Raw genomic sequence first — 26,176 nt, forward strand, 5'->3', positions numbered from 1 at the left:
TGCACAGAAGCACTAGCACTGTGCACCAGATCAGTCAAAAACCCATTTACAAGCCCTTGGCAAGTTACATCACTGGAGCCTGGTTTACTGCAAGAAGAGCACAGAGAGTCTCTTATATAGTGGGCAACAGAGAGGAAGGTAATTGCTCTGGGCCCCTGCAATTTTTCCGCTTCACATACAGCATCCCGTTTCTTACTGTTCATCCACTGTCCTTTAGTGACTGTGTTCAGCCCAGTTTGCCCTTTTGTGTAATTGTCTATTGTCTCCTAGAATCTCGTTGTGCCTGGTTCATGACTTTTAGGCTCTTCAGAGTTTTTGCCTAGTATAGTGGTGTCATCTTCTGGCGATCTAACATGGTGTTTTTGTGAGTTCCATGTAAACATAAGTCGGAAAGGATGTCCACATTCATAAGGTGTGTTCTAGGCTCAAAGGGTGTCCCTGGCCTTCGGCATATCTCCACGCCGTGTCAAGGTGCTCGCTACTAGATTGTTACTTTATGTGGGAGATCCAGGTGGATGGGGAGGCTCTTTATTGCAATTTCTGATACGGTGCATCAGGTCCTGTATGTAAACTTGTTTGTTCTGTCCCTTGGCCCTTTTTGTCGGGCCCTGAAATTATTCCTCTTGGACTAGTTCTCAAAGTCCTTCTGCATCAGTGCTAGCTCTATTTAACGCTCTTTGAGAGTCAGGAGTCCATTCCCTATGTGATATATCGCCTCTGCTCAATCGACCACCACCTGCTCCAGAGTACCCAATGCACTCACTTCATTTTGTGGCTCCCGTAGGTACCTCAAGTCCCTTCTGATGGTGGCAGCCACCTCTTTATTTTCTTTCAAGTAGCTTTTAAAGACTTCTTGTTTTATGTGAGGGAAATTAGCTCTTCAGTATCTGCCTGCAAATTTCTCTCCACAGGGGCACAGCCACTCCTCTGCCGTCGCGTCACACATTTCGGTTGCCAAAGTGCTGGCCCTCCCTTGACAAGGTGGCGGCTGCTCCCAGCTTTCTCGGTGCTGGCGACTGCTTTGTTGCATCCAAATGATCATGATGGAGTAGGCTCCACTCGTGTTCCCTGTGCTTTCCTGGTTTGGAGAGGTACTCGAAGATTCTCCTCCTCTCTATTCTCTGGCTAGCCACATCCCCCGGAGACATTGTTTTTGAAATACATGCATCGAATGATGGTGATTTTTGTTGTTGTTGATTTTTTTTATGTGATGGTGAAATTTGGCCTAGGAGATTCATCCATTCTTTCCCCTGTATCTGGCCAGCCCTTGCCCCCTTCCTCTGGAAGACAGCTCCCAATCTATGGCACTATACCTGGAATGCAGTGCCCATGACTATTTATACCTTTACATCTTTTCTGCCATGCAAGTGGTCATTTATGCTTATGTATAAAGTGCTTTGCTTAGGCTGTCCATCCCATCACAGCAATTATCTGTCCCTCCCTACCTAATTAGTCAATGTTTTGATACTTCCCATCCATCCATCTGTAATGCTTCTATATCGCCTTTCATCTATAATGCCCCTGCAATCCTTAGTTTGTGTTTGAAATGCCTCCCTAACCACACACAAAGCCCATGCTTTGTTTTGCTATCCTCATTTCTGTCTTGCCCTGCTACTTCTCTGCCACCCGTAATGCCTGAAATCCCGCATCACTCTAAGCGTCCTCACCTGCATCAGGAGCACAGTGCGCTATTTAGCCACTCGCCAATATCTGAATGGTCAGTGTTTGCCAATACATTCTTGCATGTTTAGAATTCCCTAACACTCGATGTATACCTTTCTGCATCTGGAATGGTGGTGCATACGTTTCTGTATCTCTCAAATCTGGAATGCCATGCTCTGTCCTTCCAGTCACCTACATCTGGAATGCCCTGGCACCCCCTCCCTGCTTTTTACTGTGTATGGAACACATTGGTACTCTGGGGCCACCTCTGTAATGTGTGCAGCCATATATTTAGGGTATTTTTCTCTTCTATTTACTGTTCTGTGAACATCAGTAGGCTATACTAACACATTTCCTCGTGAGGGAGTATGGGCAGGTATCCAGAGTATTTTTAGGTCGAGCATTCAAGACCTCTTGTATATACGTTAGTTTAGTATATACTTATTATAGTATACTTATATGTGTATGTACTTTGTGGGCTCTGGAGATCACCCCTAGGACTTGTCTGCTTCCGTTTAGGGACTTTTTTTTCTGTTCAACTGCTTCTGTTTAACTGTCTCGATAGAAAACGACCAGCAGAGGTCAGTAAAATACGAGAAATGCTTTCTACTGAGAGACTTTAATATTTTTATTTTTCTGGCAACTGCCTCTATTTAACTTTCTTGATCGAAAACGACCAGCAGAGGTCAGTAAAATACCATAGTCACTTTAGCATTCTCTAGACTCCAGTCCTTAGATATTGTCTTCCACAAGCAGCCGTAGACAATAATATTTTTTTCAAATCTTGTATTTTCAGTGATATGACCACCAAAGGCCCTGATTTTATATTAAAAAACAGAGCTTTGGACTATACCATTTCCCGCTGAAAGGCAATATTTCTCTCCATGTGTTCCTATACCTGGCATGTCACGCAGTTTGGTGCTTACTTTCCCTCCATGTTAAAGAACAGTAGATGTTTCAGCACCCAGGCTAATGTGCTGCATACCTAAATACATATAAGGTCCCTGAGGCGAGACCGATTGCATTGCAAATGCTTGTTTTATATCTGGCCTGACTGACAAAGCGTGTCCCCTCTCTTCAAGAATTCTCAACTTGATTGAGCGCTAGCTTTTCGTGCCTTTACATTCTAATGGGTTTTCTACTTTCCCAAACAGTTCATCAAGTTAAATTCTTCACATTACCTTACTCCTCAACCTAAGATGTTTGTGCATTTAAATGTTTTGCTAGTTCCATATATAGGGTTAAACTAATCAGATTCCCTCCATCCATCAGTTTATCGGATTCAGACCTACAAATTCGATGGGCAAATATCCTTATTTGTTCCCAGGTCTGAGTAAAATGAATATGATTCAATGCACACCTCTTCAAAGATGCAATTATCTAGAAGCATACAAAACACGGGCTCAATAACATTATGCTTTTGTACAAATCTCAGTTACGATATTATTACAAAAAAGAGGATATCGGGGTCGAGTCTTGAGTCGATCAGTGGAGCTCTGTCAGTGGCTGTAGCTCCCAATTTGATTTCCCACCACGTGCAAAGTATGCGTGGTGTCCTGCCTGTCAGGACATGTAGTAATGTCTTAGATTATGAGGTTAATGACGGTTTCTTGATAGACACTTAGCCATTGTCACCAGGCTGAAGGGAAAGTTATATCTGCTGCTTATGGGGTCATTCGTGTATCTTTCCGACTTGGATAATCCCTCTCCTAACAAAGCTATATGTCTGCTTATTACTAAAATTTGTCCCATATCATGATGGTGGCAAGGATAGGACTCATCAGAATGCTTACGTATTTTTGGAGCACAAGACCGTTTTCATACTGTTAAGATGTTTCGCAAACAAAAAATGTATCTAGCCTTTAACTGGTATATTTTTAATATTTCTAATTTTGTTTTAACATTGTACAACTTATTTTTTTCTTCTTTCCACAAGAGTGTTCTATGCTTTAACCTTCTATTGGCAACGTTAGTGAAGTAGTGTGTGTCCAAATATTTGTAATTCCAGTTTTGAGTTGTTTCTATACAAATGTATATTTGCTTGCTTAAAGAGCCGTTGTACCATTTGTGCTTGAAAGCAATATATGTATGTCTGCTGGTTTCACTTTCGTTTTTGCCTGATGTTTCCTTGGTTGAATATCACTCTTTGCTTGACTACATTGGTTGAGAGTCACCCTTTCGGTGAATTTATGTGAGTTGAAAGATTTTCTTGTTGCATTGATGAAGATTAGGCAAGGCCTGGTCAATTATTGGGTGAAGAATATTTCATTTTACTATGGTAGGATTTAAAGAAATCCTGTGTTGCTGTGTTGGAAGAATAAGAAGATACTCTATTTTCAGGTTTGATGGGTTGGAGAAAACGCAGTGACATTTACAGCGAAGAGTGCATTTTACCCTGAGAGGATGAGCACGGATTGAAATACACCCTGTGACATTTATTGAAACGAGTGCAATATATCTTGAGTGAGTGATGCACATTCCTGGCATGTGTTTTGTTGTGGCTTCATCATCAGAGTGGATTAGCCTGGCCAGCTGGTACAGTCTGGTAGTGGTGGTGATGTATTATGTGTATGATTGATCAGTGTAGTTTTGGTTGTTGAGAAAGGATAATGTGGTGTAGTGTTTCTGGGATGGGGCTTGCGTAGGCTTATCTTTTTGGTCTTGTTGGGTGTTTTAAGTTGTTTTTGTGACCATGGTTTTTGTGGCAGTCTTATTTGTAGATGTATTGTACAGGATCTGGAGTTTTGTATAAGGTAAGATGTTTTTGTTAGTTTGTTTGTGGTTTCGTTTGTTTGGTATATATGTTTCTTTTTTGTTTTGTAAAGCAGGTGGTATGTGGTGTCCTGCCTGCCAGGACACCTAGTGATTTAATAGAAAGTGAAGGGTGAAGATGGTGCCTTGGCAGTTACCTGCTGTCTCCAGGGCTGAGCTGGAAAATACGTCTGCTGTTGAAGGGGGATGGGGGGAGTGGTCTTTCTAACTTTGAATAAAACCTTCCCAAACAAAACTAAGTGTCTGCATATCACTACAACGACAGCATGTCCATCAACTGGCTTCCTAGTGTTAGCAACACAGCGTTGTCTATAATGGACCATTTATACCCCTTGCAGTTCATCACGCCTTCCACTGGTTGAGCTGGGATACTGCAGCCTAACTTCTTCCATATTAACAGCTGTCATCCTAACGGCCCCCTGTTTTAGCTTCTGTGGGGATCTAGATTCTAGTGTTTGCAGTCCTAATTCACAAATGGTACCCAGCGTGGTATATTGAAATTTGATCAGCTAATTTGCTTAGATTTCTGTCACTATTTACAGTTATTTGTTTATATTCTTAAGCATCCAGTGCAGGGTGGATCCTAGACTAGTTTTACAAATAAAACTCTGGGGAATGATGACTCGAGTCACGTTTCTTTATAACTATTCACAGTGGCAGAAAATTTGGCAGCAGTTTCTTTTTCGATGATTAAAGTTACTTCCTGGCATTTAAAATTCATAATAATTCATTTCACTTATGTTTCAGTTAATTTGTGTTCTCGCCCTTTAGGTTCCAGTTTGTCTCTTCCCCACTTAGCTAGCCTTCCAGTTGAAATCCTTTCAGCGGAGAGGTCACATTAAGAATTCTGTAAATTGAGTACCATCTCCAGCTGCATGGATATTTCACGGTTCATTTTCTGAAGCATGTCATCCTTGGCCAGCCCCACAAAACTGCTACTCCTCTAGCACCACTAGAAAATGCATTTTTATTTTTAAATCTTGTGTGATGCTCGCGAAGGAGCAACCCCAGCGATGAACCATGCCGCTATTAGTGGCATGTATCCTTTGTTACACAAATATTTTCACTAACTCGACAGGTATGTCCCACAGGAGTTAAAATAATATAATTTTTTGTCAGAGGATAAAGAGCTAAGGAGTACGGTGTGGCTCTCATAGTAACCTGTCAGTCTAATTATTAACTACTAATCTGATTGTTGATCCTAAATGAGGTTTTAATGTTCCCTTAGCCAAAATCTAAGGAAATGCAAATCTTGTATCTAATGCATGTTGATGATGTAGAGCTAGGCACTCATCTCACTAGTGAATGATATTATTTTAAAGAACAATTTTAATATTGTAACCTCCCAGCTACATTTTATAGAAATCTGCTGTATGATTGCTTCTGGGTTTGAATGTTATTTAATTTGCAAATCTGGCTTTAACACCACCACCCCTTTATTGTAACTTCCTGTATGGTTAGTACAATAAGTTAATTGTAGTCTCGTGATTGGCTGCCCTGCTGATAATGTTCAATCCAAAATCATGTAGCAATTGTATCAACATTTTGTGAGGCACTTAAACGCTCACCAGGCCTTTGTTGACGCCAAAATATAACTGCTATAACTCTCTCGGTATACCCTCTACCTCCACACTCTGACTCATCCCAAACCTCATTCTACTACTCTCGCCAATGCACTACCCTATTTCTCACCCTATACCTCTTTCAATGTATCCTCTACTCTGTGACCCATTCCAAGCCTCTTTCTTCTACTATGATCCCCAAAATAACCCTCCTCTACCCCTCCATGCATAATCCCAAACTTCTTTTACTATTCAGATTTCCTAAACAAGCCTTTCTAAACCCTTCCCTCCTGTATCCTGCCTAGACTCATCCGTGACCTCCTCTTTCTCCCTAATCCACTTCTAGAGTCTTCTCTCCTCCATCTCTCCTTTACTCATCCCGAACCACCTCCTACTGCTATGATGTCCAAATAAACACTTTCTAGACCCTTCCCTCTACTATCTTTCCACTATCCATTTCAACCCAACTAACAGACTGACATGTCCATCGCTTAAGCTAATGTCATATTTCCCAATACTAATTCACCACTAGTCCTTTTTGGGTTCTGGAGTAGCATGCTACTTGCCGAAAAGCACTTTGATGCCTCGTCAGGGGTAGAAAGTGCTATATAAATGCAATTACAAATAAACTATAGGCCGAAAACACGGCATGACTAACTTTCATCCTTTCACTCTTCTCCCCCCCCACCCGCCCTCCCCCCCACCCCCACACCCACCCAATCTCGAATATATCCTGTCTCTGCCAGCCAGGCTGCTATTTTCGCTTCTCCCTGAATTGAAAGGTTTTACCCTGAGCTGGACTTTCACTCATCTGCTCATGGCCTCTAGTTAACTGTTTCACCTCCTCCCGTGGCCCATTCTTGACATACTCTTGGCACCTTGGAGTTGCATCTTTTTCAGCAAGGTCCCAATAACAAACTTTAGTTCAGAATGGTTTCTGTAGCTGAGGTGAACTGAAAGTTCCTCTTTAGAAGTGTGGGGAGGTCATTAAAAAATGTAATTGAGTGCAGTACAGTTAAAAATACATTTTTAGAAAACAAATTTCCGCAGAGCATGCATGAACTTGGTAATCTATCCATAGCATAGCTGGTTTGTATCAGTAATTCAGGTACGTGGTGTGTCACTTTTTGACGGTTTTTCTTCGTTATACTGATCCATGCTAGTGGTAGCTGTTTCACCTAAAATGCTAATCTGTGATAGGGATTTGCGTCCCCTCTTACAAACTTGCTGTGTTTCTTCACCTGTTCCTCCTGTGTTCCACGAACCATCATGATCACATTGCTCGCTGCCCCTGTTATGCCACTGTTCCCCTGCTCCTTCTGTTCCCACGACCCCTCCACTCCCCTTTTTTTTAAGTCTTACTTTTTTTTCTTTTTCACATGCCCTGGCAACTGCAATTTGGTAGTGGGCTGTTTCTTTCTTTAGAATATGCTTTCTCATACTTTTTATATCTTTTAATTTACTGTTTTAAGAAGATGCTCGCCATTTCGGAATGGTAAATTAAGACAGAATAAAATGGCCCCTGCAGCATTGTGATGCATATGTGCGCATGCCTGGTGCAACGCATTTAGGTGTATACAGCATCACTGGAGCCAGCTATTTTGGCTGTGTTTTTTTCTCCTTTGCAGAGACTGTTAAGAATTGATACCAAGCATTCGCAAAACCAAAATTTCGACTTCCACTTTTCAAAGGCAAGACCTATTGACGTTACTAATGGATGTTCTGTAATTAGTTTATTTACCTGAGCTATTTTGTTTTCTGTGATGCTGACCATTGCAATAGCGCCTGGTTTGCTTTAAAATGCTTATCGGTGTTTAGGGTGCGCTGCCAGGTTTATTTAATCATGCTGATGTGATCTAGGCTAGAGGTTCATAACCTTTTCACTTCTGCGGACCCCCACTTAATTATTACTGGAATCCAGGGACCCCCACAAAATTATTATTGGACTCCGGGGACCCCACATGAGTCATTACTAGAAGCCAGGGACCCCGGCCTCAGCATTTAAGATCATCTGAATCACAAAACAATACTCACAAAAATCCAGGAAAAAGCATTCATCAAACAAAAACACAAATGAAGAAATATTTTATTTAATTCACGTAAAAATATGAAAAAATCAAAACTGTAATTTGAATGGGAAGGTTGGAGATTTTCTAAATTCAGTGAAGCCACTCATTTTGCATACTAAATTCTGTTCGATGCACTTGCACTGCTCCCACGAACCAGTCTGAGGACAATTACTTTTTTTGTCTCCAAATTTCATTCACATTTACAGAGCGTCATACATTTTCAAATGTACATTTTGCTTCTTTATTTATAAACACTCTTTTAATTGATATTTAATCTTCTAAAGAGTCAGGGACCCCCTCTGTAGGCTGCCCGTAGCCCCGGGGGTCCTCGGACCACAGGTTAAGAGCCACTGCTCTAGGGTATGTTGGCTGTTTATTGTCTATGATGCTGGTCTTTGCTATGCATGCGGTTTCATCAGTTGTTACATCTTCTCTTTCTGCCTCACAGCTTGGTTTCCATAAAGGAATGCCTTTATACGCTTTTGTCAGCCTAGCCTCAGCACCATACCCTGCCAGGCAGCCGCATCCATCACACTGTAATGCAGTCACCCTCTAATGTGCCATCTGTCGGTGCGCTCAGTGACGTCGCCTCTCTTGAGTGTGCCTGTAATGAAGCCACCCTTGTCAATATGTGCTGCAGCAGCGCAGAACACTCTCCCTTTTAGCCCTGCCTGATTCTCCCCCACCACTTCGCCCAGCCCCGCACCTCGTTATCTATTTATGAGATGTGCAGGTGGTAAAATCTCCGGTCTCTCTTTTAATGAATTGTTTTCATCTTGCGTCGAGTCGATTTTTACATCTGGGGACACCGCACTGCTTGTTTTCTGCATTGGGGAGGCTGGTCGCGCAGGCAGCCTCAGAGGTTGCTGTGTCGGAAGTGCACCAGCAAGCTCAATTTGCGGATGCAGTATTGGAATAGTAATGAAGGCTGTTATTCACTTGTAACGTTTGTTGGTAGCTCGGTGATGAAGAGCAGGAAGGTTTGAATGTATTTATTTATTTGTAATTTTGTAAAGCGCCTATAAGAACTACCGGGAAAGAGTAAGAGAATTGTAGCTGGATTGACAGGATGGCAATTACTCAAAAAATGCAAATTCTTCTTACTGAGTACAATGAAGATGTTCCTTCTATTATGGGCAGGTTCTTTCTATAGGTGTCTGGGTAGAGTTGTCTCCTAAGGTTAAAATTACTGGGCCAGGCTCATGATAGCAGGGTAGCATGTTAGCTAATCAAATGCAGGTCTTCACCATTTAGCTTCAACCATTTGTTGTAAAGCTAATCAAGATGATGTTACTATTTGGTCCTGAAAACTGACGAAAGCTTGTCGAACATAAAACCTAGGGATTTCACGGTATTCACAGTTTAATCCTACAGTCCAGCAAAAATGATGAGTTCAGCCAAGCTCTAACTGATATGGGGCATTTTGGGGGATATGAAGCATCCAGGATCGTAGGATTTTTATGGTGCTGGCTAGTTAGAGGGCGTCTTCTGGTGAGGTGATTTTTCATGTGGAAATGAGTATCATCTCTATAGAGGTGGAATGAGAGCTTTAAATGATTCAGGAGGGAGCAAAGTGGTTCTGCGTGCAGATCAAGGAATGTTGGGGATAGAATTTATCCTTGTAGAACCCCTTGCTAAAGGGAAGAGACTCGAAAGGAAGCTCGCTAGTTTTATCTGTTGGGAATGTTTAATTTATGCATGTTACATCAGAGACAGCTACTATAGTCCTATGTCTCTTCAGTTCTCTAAAGGTATCAGGGAGTCTCTCTCAGTTACTTCCGGTGTCCCTCTCCCTTCTGGATCCAAGTGAAGAGATGGTCGGAAAATATATTTATTTGAAGGCAAAGAAAGTTGAACTTGAACCGTTTTGCAGTTAGGAAAGGTGATCACTAGATCTAATTCAATGGTTGAGTGTACCAGGCTGCCCATTTCTTATACTTACTCAAACTTCTTCTGCTGCTGCACTTCCTACTTGTGTCTCATGAATGTTTTCTTTTTTTTATCTACCACGGAGCTGAATTCACATTAACGCTCCTGAGGGCATAATTCTTCGGCTCTCCATCTTTGAGAGGAGCTAGGGGCCATGCAGTGGTACATCCAAAGTTCTCAAGTGGTAGATGTCTAAAGTTGGCAAGATGAATATGTATGAGGGTCACAGGATGAATACTCGGTGCTATTGAAACTATGCTCATAACAAGCTGCCAGGCAGGTTCTGAAAGACAACTATTTTCTTTGTACAGAAGTCTCATTGTGCTGATTGTTCTTGTCAGGTTCTGTCAGGAATCGCCGGTCGAAGTCCTCGGGATTGTGCCGATGCTCATAGGGGTCCCCCTCTCAACTGCCCCAAGCCCGAAGAGCAATGTACTCGGACTGGTGAGATAGTTAAGTGGGGGAAGGAAAGGATGGGAACAGCAGGGAGGGAGATCTGAGGAGACACAAAAGAACCTGATTAGTCCCCGCTGTTCATTCCCCTGTACCCCACTCTTTCCCACGGAAGCCACAAGATTTCAGATCACACTATGCACCCTACCTGAAAATAAAAGGGTGAAGGCTGAGACTTGAAGAGAGAGGAGGGGAAGTGCACGCGGCCGACCCACCACTAGGGAAAGAAAGAAGAGGAAGAAAAAAGACTGTGAGCAGCGTGGCTTTTGGAGCATATACCACAGTCCCTTAATTCCCCAGGACAACCCCCTGTTTCCGTAACCTACCCAAGGTAAGGGCGGCGAGAGGATTAGGTGCACCAGCGGCAACCGCCTTGCCCTCCCAAGTTTCTCTCTCCTAGTAAAAGGTAAATTAAAACAGACAGCTTAGTACAGTGTATCTCCCTCTCAACGATGACGTTTTCCTCGGACACCCAGAACTGAGTAATGCAACAGACTTGATAACCAACGGTGAGGTTCAACTCTAGGGGTATCTGCGCGTTGAGGATGGTATCCGTGTAACGGTCAGCGAGTTCGAGAGGAGCAGTGCACCAAGGGGTTCTTAGTGGGAAACCAACACATTCATACCGGGGATAAAGCACTTCGCCACTCAATGGTATTGGGTTGGTGTATGTTCAGGTGAGGAACAGTTTTGGTGTGTTCGGAAATTCCAATGTACAGACACCACGATAGGTAAAGATAGCACAATCTGTTCGTCTTTTCCCTCTGCGAGAGACCCTGAAAGGGTTGGCTCGCCTGCAGAAGAAAGAACGGGTACAGCGCTTGGCAACGCTTCTACGCCCCTCCGCACGAGACGCCAGCTGACTGTCTCACCAACGGAGGAACGAATGACACGCCTCTGCCAGCGATGGAGGACTATGAACAAAACAAATATGGAGATGTCACAGAGAGTTCCTCCGCATGAGACGCTATAGGCAGTCTCCCCAACGGAGGAACGTTCAGGAGGATACCCCCCCAGCGAGGTGCGGCAGGATCACAATGCACCACAGGGAGAATACGTCTCTCTCAGAGACTCCGGGATAAGGGGACCCCCCAAGGAACCAGCGCACAACACAGGACTCAAACGCGCTCGGCAACCGGGGTTGCGAGTACTCACGGTACCGCTACACAAAGGTGTGGTCTTCCACCACGGGAATCTTCGTAGGAGCAAGCAGCGGTTGGGACGCTGCTCCGGTCGAGAATCATCGGCAACGCTGACTCTGCCGGGAGAAGCCTATATCCGGCTTCTGAGCGTAGCGGCGGTCACGTGTTACGTGACGCCGCTAGGCTTCCTGGGAAATGTAGTGTTCGGATCGCCCCAGCGGTTCTCCTGTCGCGGCGCCGTCAGTGTTTACCGGGGCGTGTTCCTGACAGTTCTTGACACATACACTCCCAAATAAATGGTCTCTAGGAATGGTGCACTAGCTAACGCTGATGACAGAGGGATAGTGGAAGGGAAAATGTGAGAGTGGTTGGGTTTCATCATGCGGAATGTGTGCACGGCAGCTGTGTTTACTTACCTTTCTCACAATCCCCACTCACTGCATCGTCAGATACTTTTGTAATTCTCTCTCTCTCTCTCTCTCTCTCTCTCTCTCTCTCTCTCTCTCTCTCTCTCTCTCTCTCTCTCTCTCTCTCTCTCTCTCTCTCTCTGTGTCTCTCTGTGTCTCTCTGTGTCTCTCTCTGTCTCTCTCTGTCTCTCTCTGTCTCTGTCGCTCTCTCTGTCTCTGTCTCTGTCTCTGTCTCTGTCTCTGTCTCTGTCTCTGTCTCTGTCTCTGTCTCTGTCTCTGTCTCTGTCTCTGTCTCTGTCTCTGTCTCTGTCTCTGTCTCTGTCTCCGTCGAGTGATCAACAAGGTTTGGAGAGTGAGGGTAGGATGCCTTGGTGAGGCACATCCTTTCTTTTGCTTTGTGCCTGTGAAAAAATTGTGCCTAGTGATCCTTTTTTCCTGCCCAACCTACGTCTTTTGTAGGGGTGGTCGGTGAACTATGCTACTCTGGCGCAGTTCGCAGAGTTTTGGAAAAACTCCGGCAACTGCAACGTGGTGGAGTTGTTTCTTGCGCACGGCTTGCCAACGTTAAGTTGGAGAGCGAGAAAACCCAGCCGTAGACTGCCTCCTGGTGAGATTTCTCATCGTGGGTAGGCACGGCAGGTTGCTGCCGCTCGAGTAGAAAATCTACACGAGAGGCAGAAGTCAGCAGCGCCCCCTGGCACGCCGCATGGTGCCATTTGCGCTGTTTATACAGCATGGGACAGGCTCCTGGCGTTAAAAATCAAAGTGAGCAGTGCGACATACCTAACTCCGATCCTTGCGGAATCTTACTGAGTTTTTAGGAAACTCAGTGGAATTTCAGAGTGAAACTCTGCGAGTTCCACCCACCCAAAGCCTCACCAACTATAGTTCAGGCATAGGTTTTGTAGGGTATGAAAATTACTTTTGCGAATCACCAGCAGAAGGAAACAAAATAAATAGAGTATTTTTGGGAGGCTTATCCTTCTCAGGGCCACTATTAGTGCCAGCCGACGTCATTTGGTGCGATTTTCAGTTAGTAATTTCTGACTTTAATAAGTGAGTCACTCTCTCCACATTCCAAGTTAATATTTCAGACAGGGTTTAGCAGTGATCATCCCTAAACATTCTCTGTTTTTTCTGCCGTCTTCAATTGTTTTTTACTTTGTGTAATGTGCATTTGAGTTGTGGGTGTATTAAGTTTGAGGTCCTCCGATTTCATCAGGTTAATTGTAAATCCCGAAACCAGGTTGTATTTTTTTTTTATTCTATCAGTAATGCCCGGATAGATTTCTCGGTCTAGTCAGTGTGAGGTTAATAATATCACCGGCAAAGGCCCTAGCAATGAAACTATTGGGGCCTAATTTTCCTTCTCTGATATCAGTATTTGTCCTTACTTTTTATAGGATAGGCTGAAGAGCTAGGGTAAACAGTAGAGGGCTCTGTGGTGGGGTAGGGTGGAATTGTGACAGTGCAAGAACGCAGGGGTTGGGTTTATCTGCGACGGCTCCTTGAAGGTGAGGGTGGCACTGGCACCTTTTGAAGTTTGATGCATAATTGGTCTTGCATTTAATTCCATTTTATTTCATTCTGTTCTTCTTTCCTCCTTCAATGTAACGGTTCCTTACCGCTGTCGAATTATATTGGAAGGCTACAATCGTTGGCTGTTGATGTACACTGTTCTATGGGGTTATGTGGGGTTATTGGGTGGGGAGATGTCCTGCAGTTTACAGTGAAATGATATGATGACCTCTAATTGCCTGTACTGGTTTGCACTTTGACTTTTTTGAAGCTTCATATGTATGAGTTCAAATCTGTCTCTCTGTGAGTGTGCCTTCTGTGTTATGGTATTTAATTTTGAATAAAGAAATGCATCACAAAAAAACAAAGTGGGTGAGGGAAACCCTGCTTTCTCCCTTTTGAGGTGAATCCTTTCAGTTAGCTTGCTATTCATTGAACTTTTTGCACCCGGATTCTGATATTGCACTTTTTTGTCCTCCATGAAATGAGGCCGGAATCCCACCATTTCCAGACATCTACCATTAAGGCCCAGTCAGCATGGTCAAATACTTTCGTTGGATCGAATGACAATGAGACTGTTGCTTTATGTTCCTTACGCACTACTATGTATACTATGTCTATGATAATATGCGGACAGACACCAATTGCGGACCCATTAACCTCGCCTCATACACATTCCAACCATTTAAAGCCTGGTGCACTTCATTTCCAGTACCAATCGTTGTTTGATACCGCTGCCAAGCAGAGACAAATTTAGAAAAAGTGGAATGGTGCACCCAAAAATATAACAGTCCAACAAATCTTCAGTTTTGTTTAAAAAGCATTCTTACTTTATTTTATTTTCATATGACGTGAAAAATATCCATTAAACGAACATCCAGCCAACGCATTTCATTCAAAAAAACATTTGGACTTCATCAGGGCTTAGTGTCTTAATATTCATTAGACTCCTGGTTCGACAATTGATGATGGTAATATCCAAGTTCATCTGTCAAATCAGATATTACATGATCTCCATATTCCTGAGCAAAGTTTGCAAAAAATATACAGCTGATTTAGTATTGGATGGGGAATTAGAGTCCCCTATATGATACCTGAATCTGTATCACAATCGGTCTTCCATGCCTCTTCCTAGAGCGTTGCCCCATCTAATATTGGATCCTCTGTATAATCTTGCCAAACTTGGCTCTGGAATATGGAGATCATTTAATTGAAGTTTTTTTGTGATAATATGTCAAACTTTGAGCTGTCACAAGTTTCTCTCCCGGATATGAAGCCCTTTTTGGTTAGGGTGGATCAGGGCTGGATGCATACCCTCTATTCTCGATGCAAGAACTTTGGCAAAGTACTTGGCGTCTTTGTTTAATAATAATATGGGACTTGTATGATTGGCATCTAGTAGAGTCTTTATCTAGTTTGCACATTAAACTAATTTGGGGTGCCATAGACAGCTTTAGGTAAGTCTGTGAGATGATATGTCATTAATGTTCTATCGGTCTCCAACCGAAAAGGTTTAGTATAAGACTGCAGTGAAGCCGCCTGGACACTTTGATGGCTTGAGGTTCTGTATGGCTAGAAAGACTTCTTCTGTAGGAATTGGTTGTTCTATCTCCTCCCTGTTTTCTTCTGATATGGAAGGAATCACAACATCAGATAGATACCACTCTCAGGCCTACAGGTCACATGGTTCTGACTGTAGTATAATGTAATATGGATGGAAACATGTTACCGTGTCTGCCTCCGTCACTGCTACTTGAGCAACGTCCTCTCAAATTCCTCCTATATAGGATCTCATTTGTCAGACCCACAATTTAGCTGCTACTAGGTGGCTCGCTTTATTACCCTTAATATGGTACTTGGCATTTAATCGGTTCAAGAGATAGTCCCCACTATCTAATTCTGCCAATGTGATTTATGCTGTCAGAACTTTCACCTTATTCCAAGCCTTTTGGGATGATGTAGTTTTATATTTGGCTTCCGCCTCTCACACCTCTTAACTGAGTTCAGTTACTCCGGTCTACCGTCTCTTAATTCTAGCCAGCTCTGCAATAATGCTTTCATAGCATCCCAGTGTGTTGGTGTGCTCGCTTCCCTGGCTAAGTTGTTTTCTAGCTGGTTTTTAATGCATATAGCTATGCTAGTTCTAGCTAGGGGGTCTTTCAATATCATTTAATTGATCCTCCATGGGCCGTCATCACTGAATATTTCTCTACCTCCTAATGTTGTTAACTGGTGAAAGGTGTATGGTCAGATAATGTATTGGGGCCTTGTTCTTCTTCCTCTATCATGTGAAGCAGACATTTGTCTTCTAACAGATGGTGTAGTCTGGTGTATGTCTTGTGGGCAGCGGAATAGTGTATATGATCTGTGACAATTTGGTGTCTATGCTGCCAAATGTTGGTCAGACACGTCTTTCATCCATTACTTCCCTGCACCAGAAATACACACTGAGACATCCCATCGCTGGTGTGTCTTAGCTTTTTTCTGCCGATATTACTGTGTTCGCCTTCTAGCATGGAGAGGTTGGTAGCTTTGTTTGTTTTAAATATTTTACTTGAGTTTTACGTATATAACAGTAAGCATGTCAGAAAACACACTTAGCTTGTGTCCGAGCATTTTGACAGCAGCATGGTACTGTTAATCAAATTCGCTGAATTTCACTGACAATGAGAAGAGAAACTGAGAAGTAAAGGAATATGGGGGGAGAAGGGGGAGGGTCTGTTCTCTCTAGAGGTAAGAAAATTAGAAAATATGTGCCATCCATGTGATGATGAGAGCAATTTAAATTGGCTGATAGTGATGTGTTGTGTTCACACTACTGAATTTGTGGATGTGACAGAGGCCTTAAAGGAACCGTATTCTATGAGTTGCAGCGTAGCTGTTTGCTACTCAACCCCGATCTAGTATGCCTGTTAAAAAAATGTAGGGTGCGAGGTGTTGTGTTGTGGTGTGAAATATTGATATTCTAGCCGTGACATATAGTCTGTTTGTGGTTTCCAAATGTAAGATAATTTATGTTCTGTGTGTGTTAAAGTGGCTGCGATGTGTTCCATGGCGTGCATCTACTACATCCTGTGGAGCCATAGCGCCATGGGAGGACTTTCCTGCCTTTTTTCTTTCAAAGCTATCAACTGTTTTGCCGCTCCTGTCGTGTCCTAAGAATATTCTATTAAAGAGTGCTATGGTGCTCAGCGATTATGGTGTCATGCCCAGGAGTACTGCAGATGGTTCATCTGGGATGAGATATCGTAGAGTCACTTTAATGTGGCATGGAATGTCTTTGCAAAATGTCTGGATGGATGAGTGCACAGGTCCACCACACATACATGAATGTTTCTTTTTCTTTCCCACAGCGCCAAAATACATTTAATGCGGCGGTAAATATTTTATTTAGTCTCGTTGGAGTAAGATACCATTGAAACATGATTTTGTGTGCTGATTCTCGCCACAAGATGCTCCGCAATGTATTCGGAATATCCCGCCAGCGTTCGTCCCAGTCTTTCGGGGGAATATTAGTGTGTAGATCCATTTTCCATCAGGTTTGGTATGGGTGAGAAAATCTCGGTCTGCATCCCTGTACAACTTTGTATATTCAAGATATTAGCCCCTTTGAGCTTGAGTATGTGTGCCTCAAACTTTCAAATGGTGTGAGGTTGCTTTTGCTGCGATTGAGTTTGGTATTTGGAGGGCCCAATGTTAAAGTTGGAACTTTTGGAGCCCTGTGTTCTCGAAAAGACCAAAGTTTTGTTTGCATTGTTCAAATGTTTTAATGGACTTCCAGAGGAATAGCATGAGTTCTTGGAAGTGGGTATGTTTAGGGATGTAAATCTTGTGAGGCCTCTCTTGGTGACTAGGTGGTCCCATATGTCAAGGACTTTCTTGGGAGTGCCTATGTGTGCACTTTTTGGTTGGTGTTGCTTTGGGACCCAAACGATGTCTCACAGGGTGTGGAATGCGAACCCCCGATTAATGTACAATCAGTGCTTATCACCATCTCTCACCACCGATTCTGATATGTAGCGTGAATAGGCTGCCCAGCAGTAATCCAGGAGATTAGAACATTCCAACTCTCCCCGGTCCCTTTGGAGCATTAATACTTTGTTGGATATACGGGGCTGTTTCCCATTCCATATGGTGGTGCATATGTTAGATTGAAGTAAGGTAATGTCTGATGTGGGAATTGGTGTATGCAGGGACTGGAAGAGGTATAGAAGCCTGGTGAGTATGTTCATCTTCAATACATTTTTGCTTCCTAGCCACAAACGGTAGAGTGGTCACCACCGTCTGAGATCCTCTAAAATGATTTTCTTGCAGATTGCCAACTTAAGTGTGTGTGCCCAGATAATATATAGAGGTTGTCACCCATTGAGAAGGAGTTTGGGTGCACAGCAAATGCCAATCCTCCCTAACTGATATATTGTCAATTTCCATTGAGTCTATTAATACGAGGCTCTGCCTGAGGTAGAGGGTTTGAACTCACCCCCATTCCACCATGGGAAAACTCAAGTTCTGGCAGATAAAGTAAAGCATCTCAAATTTTCTGACCATGTCCTGGTATGTTTTCTGTTGTGGTCCCTCACCTCCTCTTGAGAGGCTGTATCAAAGCCCCTACTGTAACCATCCTTTTCCTCATAGCTCTTGGGGTTATCTCGGGATAGCTGCTGTTATGTTAAAGAGGTGTTTTAGTGCTTCTTGCTGTTTCTCCTTGATCTTGTCCTCTGTGCCAAAATCTCTTCAGTGTTCCACTGCCCACTACTCTGGGCATCCGGGTAACAATTCCCTCTGCGCACTTGTCCACAGTGTTCCTCTATATCCATCTTCAAGTACAGAATTTTGCATGCTTCATTTTGTCCTGCCATTTAAGAGATGCAGAATGTTGCCTCCATCAATACCGCATCCCTTAATCAGTCAAACAGGAGGTAATTTTTTGGAAACTGTACCTTTTCTAGAGTGTTATGGGTGGGAGCTATCTTGGAACATGTGAATCTCCCTGCTGTTATATGAGACACAATTGTTGGGTCTCATGCTTCTTATAATCTTCTCTTTGTCGTCACACCTGTGAAGGAAGGCCAGAATATTTGGGGATGGTAGCTGTTTAGTTTCTCTGGGGGCTGCTTTGTAACATCTGTGTGATCAGTGTGCACCTTTTTTGGTTTTCCAGAAAAGCTTCAAACTCATTTCGCACAAATTTTCTTATGTCTTTGTCTTCCGTCCCCTGTTGGATTCCTCATGTGCGCAGTTTTCCTCCTTGAGCAGGTTTCCAAAAATGTCATTCAAAATTACATTTTGTTCTTTCAGCGATACAATTTGTGCCCTGTATTCCTGTAGTTTGAGAGTTTTTTCATGACTCCACGTTGTGAACGCTGTCTCTCAGATTTGTAATGTCCTTGTCTTCTTTCAAACTGTGTTGGAGTTCATCACATATTGCTCCTATGTCAGATTTAATATCATTAAAAAATTGCTGCAGGAAGCTACTGGTAGCCCTTTTGTTGTCCCGGGTAGCTGCCAAGCTCTGTGAATCTTCCTCTGGGTGTTTTCCATGCCTGTCTCTTAGTTCCTACCTCTTCCTGCTCTGGTTTCCTGAAAAAGCTCTTTAGTTGACCCATCTCTTCTTCTACTCCCCCTTTAGTGTTGACCATTTTTTTTTGTGTGTGTGTGTCTGTGTCTTGATTCCCTCTGTCAGCACTGTGTCGCTGTTATTAAGTGTTCATTGCGTTGGCCACTCAGGAATGTAGCTGTTCGGAGATAGTCTATGGTGAGGAGCAGCAGATGTATTTCCACTTGCTTTGACTCCTCAGCTTGCGCCCAGAATTTCTGTTGAAGGGGACAGGGTGCTCGCCTACAGATTTCCAGCATAAGAGGACTTTTAAGGGTTAAGGCAGGATCAACAATGATGTGGGTCCCATATAGTGCGTTTCTGTCTGTCTGCTTACCAGGGTTGTAGACAGATGCTTTCAGGGCTCTTTTATAGGACCTCTGGCTGCTCCTTTTTTAGGTCTCGCACCTAGCGATGCAGTGCGTAGCACTGCTCGCGCAGCGAGAGTCCTTTTGTCCGGGGTTCCAAAACTGAGCCTGGAATCGCACACGCTCGTGCGTTTTTCCTTTTGGCTTCGGTGATTGTCCTTTGCGTGCGTGTGTTTCTGAAAGACGGCACGCAATAGGCCAAAGGCGGGCGCATTGCTCCGCCCATGGCCTATTGGTGTCTGTTACGCGCACCAAAGGCCATGTGGTTTCAATTATCGTGCCCAGACACGGGCGCGATAATTGATAACACATGTTCGCTGTGGCACGCACCACTCACGGGCGTGTTTTTTTCGTTGTTTTTTTTTTTTACAATAGCGATCGCTTTTGCGATCGCATTCAGTGCCGCTTGTCTTCCTTAATGAAAGGGAAAGTGTTTAAGTTTCACGAAATATTGTACGTTGGTAATTTTGATTGCCTTTTGTAGTTCTTATATTGTTTTTATGTGGACTTCGATCGGAGCTCCAAATCATAAAAAAAATTTTTATTGAATAGTTAAATAGTAACACGGTCTAGTTTTCCGGGTTTGAGGCACATTAGGCCCTTAAATAAAACTGCCGTAACACACGTGAATAGGAAGAGGGTTGTTACGAGTTGGTACGCCAGTGCGCTATCATCTTATTCAAACTCATAAAATGTGCACAATAATCGTGTTGCGAGAGCGCCCCACTGTGGTAACAATGAGATGTGTGTATGGTGGAAGCTATATTTATCTCGGAGTAAACCGAGAGAAAGAAACACGCCTGAACCGGTCAAACAACCTACGCACGTAAGTCTCAGGGGCACAACCTACACCTGCACAGTGCCGCGTCGTCTAAAGAATGTGTTATGTGTACTCCTGTAAACACACCCAAGCGGCGGCCAACTCAAAATAGTGTGTGCCAACTAGCTTGCATGTTCTAGATCATATAAACCTTTCATATGCAAATCTTAGGCTCCGGTTCATCTCTGCAGGAGGGCCGTATCCTCCGAGCGTCGAGGTGCTTCGGAATGCAAGAGGTGCCGCGTGTCCTTTTCTACCCTCAGTTTCTTGTGGTCTGGAAAAAACCTGCCTGTTCCGTAGTAGTTAAAGGGGAGGACGCTTGTCAGACGCACATACCTATTTACATGCACTACAACTCTGTGTTTCGAAAAGGCCGCACTTTGTGAAACTAATGCCTGTAGTAATCCGCCTGTCTTGTTAACGGTGAACCCATGGTCCACGACCGAGGCTTGAGTCTCTCCCCAGTGTGTCATGCTGTGGACAGCTGGGCCGCACCGGGAACGCGGGCACGGTGCCCGGGATACGGTCAGGTCGACTATTAGAGCAGCCTAGCAGTGTTAGTGCCAGCAGGGCACCCCTGTCTTGTCTGAGAAATGGTGCACCCAACAGCTGGCAGCAAAGGTGATCACAGAAAAGGAACAGCGAACGACGCAGACAAAAAGGGGAAATTTAGAACAGGGTGCGAATGGGCCAGCAAGCAATGTCCCAGGCATCACTGCCCTTATTCTGTCCACGCCTCGCCATTCTCAATGCCCAGCAAGCCCACCTGGCAATAATGCTAGCCACCACGAGAGACGAGAGTACGGCAATGACTGCTCCTTCACAACGCAAAACATTCTCCCGTCACTCCCAGCATGGGCTCGGATGATCGCTGCAATCCCACCATTACTGGGACTGAATGCGCACAAAGTCCAGTCAATCCCGACTACAAGCTGTCTTGTCTGTGGTGAACATGGCTAGAGACAAGGGCGTCGCTGGATACTGTAGACCCACTCAAAGTGACCAGAGAGGAGATACAAATACGAATATCTGTGCGGCGCCGATTCTCTGAGCTAAGACAACAGTTCCCGAGTCAACCAAAGAACTGACTTAGTGATGCTGCCTGTGTATCTCACAACAGAGCTGACAACAATAAAGGTGGCCCACACGGAAGCACCTTTTGCACTAGTCGCCATTAAAGACAAGCGTGTGCAATGCAATAGGTCTCGCATTTGCAAGACTTTGAGCTATTGGCATTGCTAAATGACAATGCCTTTTATTTATGTGTTGGTTTTTAAAACATAAATAAAAGGCATTGTAATTTACAATGTAATTAGCTTAAACTCTGCAAATGCGAGACCTATTGCATTGCAAATGCTTGTTTTACTTATTACTGGGACCCGCACCGGCTCTCACAATTTCTGTTGTTTGGCGCTGGGTCAGTCTGATTATATCTTCATGATGTCTCCCATCTGGAGTCACAGGACTGCTTTTTAGTGACCTCCAGCATCTGTAATTAGATCGTCAACCGAAGATCGGCAGTGCTTCCCCTGTGCATAATTTTCTCCTGAGAGACTCCAAAAGGCAGTAGGGTGCCTCAGTGGATGCCTCCAGAGGTCACTTCTCTCCTCGCTGCACACTTCTTTAGGGACCCAGTACGTCAGCAAGGTCGTCACTTGCCTCTTCTGAGGGCTACTTCCCTTGTTGTGCTCAGTGGGCCCACAGGTATCCTCCAAGGCCACCGTCTTCACACTTGTGAGGGCCAGAATCCAGGGCCAGTGGTCATCGCGGCCATTGCTTTGGCGGTGCATCTGCCCTTTTGAAGTTTCAGCGGGCTCCCTGTTGATTATCCATGATTCCACATAGGGCCTGTGCTCAGTCCACTTCTTTTTCGTTTTTTTATTATCCCTTGTAGACTTCATCTGGAAGTCTAGGCCTAGCCAAACCAGGCCTCCAACCCATGGACTCAGGCAGAAAGACTTTGGTATACGCATGAAGAGTGTGGAGCTCGGGCTCACATGCCCGTTACAAACTTGGGCATGTATATGCCCCATAAATATTTATTAAAGTTCACTGCCTTTTCAGTTGTGCCTTGTTGTTAAGTGCACTTTGATTCAGAAATGCCAGTTGTAGTAGGCAACTAATGGTTGTGCCTCTGCATATCGTGATTGAAACTCAGGTCCTGCTTGAAAGTTTATTTTTTAAATATAGGCTCTCTCCACGTGAAGAAAGAATTAATGAACATGGTTGTGTGACTGAAAAATGTGTGCGGCATGCTACCAAGTACTTCTATAGAAACGTCTCAGTAGTTAAGTAATATCTACAACTCTTATGGAAAAATAAACTTTCGAGAGGAGGAGCGCCAATGTCAGTTTGTGACACAATTAATTATTGTAATCCTTCTAATGATGAGTCCTCAGGCAGTAGATTCAATTGAAAATTCTTCTTTATTGATAATTCAACAAAGGTTCATCACAAGCATGTTCATCAGGGCAATATTTAGATTCGTATTTATTTTGCTGTGTTCGGTTCACTAATTAATTCTCTGGTAAACGGGATTTATCGAGCCGCGCTGAGTAGAATACACATGGAACGGACGTTGTGATGTTTAGAAATTGAATACAGGACACTTAAGAATTTACCAAGCAAAGTTGGAAATTGGAGAATGAACACTTTTCTTGACGAGAATTAATTAGTGAACTGAACACAGCATAAATTAATACGAATCCAAATATTGTCCTGATGATGTCCTTATAGGACGGAACGCGGTGGCTGATGTAAAAAGTGAAGTATTGATCCAAATATTGGAATACAATTCATCGGAACATGCTTGTGATGAACTTTTGTTGAATTATCAATAAAGAAGAAGAATTTTCGATTGAATCTACTGCCTGAGGACTCATCATTAGAAGGATTACAATAATAAATTGTGCCACGAACTGACATTGGTGCTCCTCCTCTCGAAAGTTTATTTTTCCATAAGGGTGGTTGATGTGCGGTGGACCATAAGGAGTGAGCACTAACATTCTTTGAATATTTTTCTTAAAAGTCATTAATCAACTAGTGCGCTGTGGTACTAAGCCCTCACCGCTGGAGCTGAACAAGTAGTATTTAATATCTACAACTATTGTTATGTCTTGTTTTTTCAGGGCTACTGGTGGTCCCTCAGGAAGAAGTGGCCACCGCATGGTGGCCTGCAAGAGGCAACTGATTGTTTTTGGAGGATTCCATGAGAGTACAAGGTAAATTTCATACTGTTGGTAACGAGCTGTTATTCCTACAGATAATAATACAGACATTTATAGAGCGTGACCGCTACCTCAAATAGAGGTGTCCCGGCGCTATAGCGGTAGGTAGTTCTATTCACATCTGTTGACATCAGCTAATCAGTGTTATGCAGGTATATGGCACTACATTAGTAGAGTTTGGTTGTAGGTGTGAATTATAGGGATATGGTAGTTTCCATTATTCCCAAAAGTCAATACATCGACCATTTCTGCTTGGATACCAGATAGACAGATTTTGACATTCCGCTGGGCATAAGGCATCGTTTTATAAGTGAGAGCACAAATGAAGCCACGTGCATTTGCAGCACTTGTACAGCTGAGTAAGTATCTGATTAGTAGGGGGATTTAAAGAGTTAGTATTAATCAAATTAGAATTTCAGCAGTTCGTATACATAGTCTTTGTTGGTGGCAACCATCAACCTGATGACAGATTGTTGCCATTTTAAATTTATGGTTATAGTGTTGCCTGAATCTATAGAAAATGTATGATTTCATAATTGTCTTTATTCTGCTTGCTCTTTTGTCCTTCTAGAGATTATGTGTATTACAATGATGTATATTCATTTAACCTGGACACTTTCAAGTGGACAAAGATATCACCAACAGGGACTGGTCCCACGCCAAGGTCTGGCTGCCAGATGGCCACTAACCAGGAAGGGAATGTAATAATTTACGGCGGCTATTCCAAACTAGTAAGCGATTCGAAATACTTTTTTTTTTTTTTTTAATTACAAAGGGAAAAGACTAACATACTCTTTTGTTGTACTTACAATACAATCATCAGTTTCGCAGCAATTTTCATGCAGCATAAAGTGCATGGGTTCCTTCTTGTTGGATTGCTTTGTAAACTTGTAGTCAACACGCTTATGACACATTTGGCTGACAATTGTGTATAGGACACCAGCCATGACCTGCACAAATAGGTTACCACCTCCACTCATTGAAATATTTGGGGAAAATCTTACATATGGGTGCTAATGATTAGGTGAACTCTATATAGCTTTTTAGTTTGTTACCAAAGGTAATAAAGCATTAGTTTTACAGGTGCTATAGTATGGCCATAATTGTCACAGATATGTTGATGCACTAACAGAGCTCAGCGTGCTCCTGGCTTTTGCAAAGTAGTTAAATTGTGAGTTATGATGGGAAGAGTCATCAGATGCAGTAATTGCCTAAAATAATGATCACCTTGCAGTCTATCCCAACAGGGGCTGATCATTTGTTTTTTGGTGCAAACACAAGGAGTTGATGGACGGAGCTCTGAAACTTTTCAGACACTCAACCCCAGTCACTATTAAATCTGGGTTGAATCCATAATCGTTCTTAAGCTCAGTTCGCCACCCCAGTTCAGACCCAGTCATATGCAAATCAGTCTTGACCCTGTTCCTCATGGGAACAGTCCAGCCCGATCTGCCAAGCCAGGTCTTCCCTTGACTGGAAACAAGCATCCTGGAACTGGTTTTAGGGTTACACCCCTCATCAGCCCGGTGTACCGATTTCTAAAATTTTAAGATCTTTATGGCATCAGAAGGTCCTGTAACAGTTTTAGATGTCAAAGATTAACAAATGGGCGGTCAAGGGTACCTGCAAGACAGCAGGAGATGTTCTCAGTGTAATTGCTGCCCAGGATACCTGCGCTGGACAAACTGTATCGTAGGCAATGAACTATTATTTTAGAAGCTTGTACATATAAAAATACATACTCTAGACCAGCATAAAAATTGTCTCTGAAATACATCTTATTCAGATGCTTTTTTAAGGCTTTTGTTTTCCCTTTTACGGAGTAAAAAGCCTTTTTTTCATTTTGTTTTTTTGAGTATCACATTTGAAGTTTTTTACAACAAAACGTTAAATCCATGGTGTTGAGGTAGTACTATCTGAATGTTCAAAGAATAGTTTCCAACCTGTAGAGTTCATACTTAATTTTGACTTTGCTCTCGCTTCTGTTGCGGAAAAATCAAAGAGCTTTGTAATGGTCTATCACTGTAGTAGGCCTCATGTTGCTTCAGATAGTCCAGCGCTGTTGTTACAATTATGTCATACCAATCTTAGGAATGTGTTTAAGGAGCACTCCTATTTTTAGACTAGACTAAGCTGGTTTTTAAAACAATAAAATTTTTAATACAGGGGTGCTGAGGTACTACATCCGCTGTCACTGCGGATATGTAACTGTAAGGAGGGAAAGTGGGAGAACCCACTTAGTACCTCGCACTGTTAACTGGGTGGGGAAAATACCCGTACATAGCATGTCAAAATTTAAGTAAATAGATTCTTAAAGAAAACCATAATAGGGAGATGTGTTGAATTGAACAAATAGTAAAACGATTATTTAATCATCGAATTAGAATTGTTAATAACACGATTCAATTATACATTAATTTAACAATCATAAATGAGTGTACAATAAACATAAAGTTGTATCCTTACAAAAAGAGAAATGATAAGGATGTTTTTTTCATATCGTTGATGTGAGAGCCCAATGCATTTCGGGATCGTTGAATCCCTACCAATCTTAGGGTCATTGTTGGCCAAGGGCTTCCTTTTAAGCTGAATGTTCTGAAACCAGTATTTTAAGGGCACATGCATCAAGCCTTTTTCCGTTCACAATCGTC

The 26,176-nt window shown here is 43.1% G+C and overlaps 1 protein-coding gene across 3 annotated transcripts in view; it reads left to right on the top strand.

Moving 5' to 3' along the window:
- KLHDC4 (kelch domain containing 4) overlaps positions 1-26,176 on the top strand; it is a 347,987-nt gene that overhangs the window by 169,214 nt on the left and 152,597 nt on the right. For all 3 annotated transcript variants that reach the window (XM_085636925.1, XM_085636926.1, XM_085636927.1), the window contains exons 6-7: positions 23,427-23,519; positions 24,097-24,256. In XM_085636925.1, coding sequence (XP_085493051.1) covers positions 23,427-23,519; positions 24,097-24,256 — 253 coding nt within the window. The remainder of the gene's footprint in view (positions 1-23,426; positions 23,520-24,096; positions 24,257-26,176) is intronic.

This window comes from Triturus cristatus, chromosome 12, assembly GCF_964204655.1.
Source record: "Triturus cristatus chromosome 12, aTriCri1.1, whole genome shotgun sequence".
NCBI classification, from domain to species: Eukaryota; Metazoa; Chordata; class Amphibia; order Caudata; family Salamandridae; genus Triturus; species Triturus cristatus.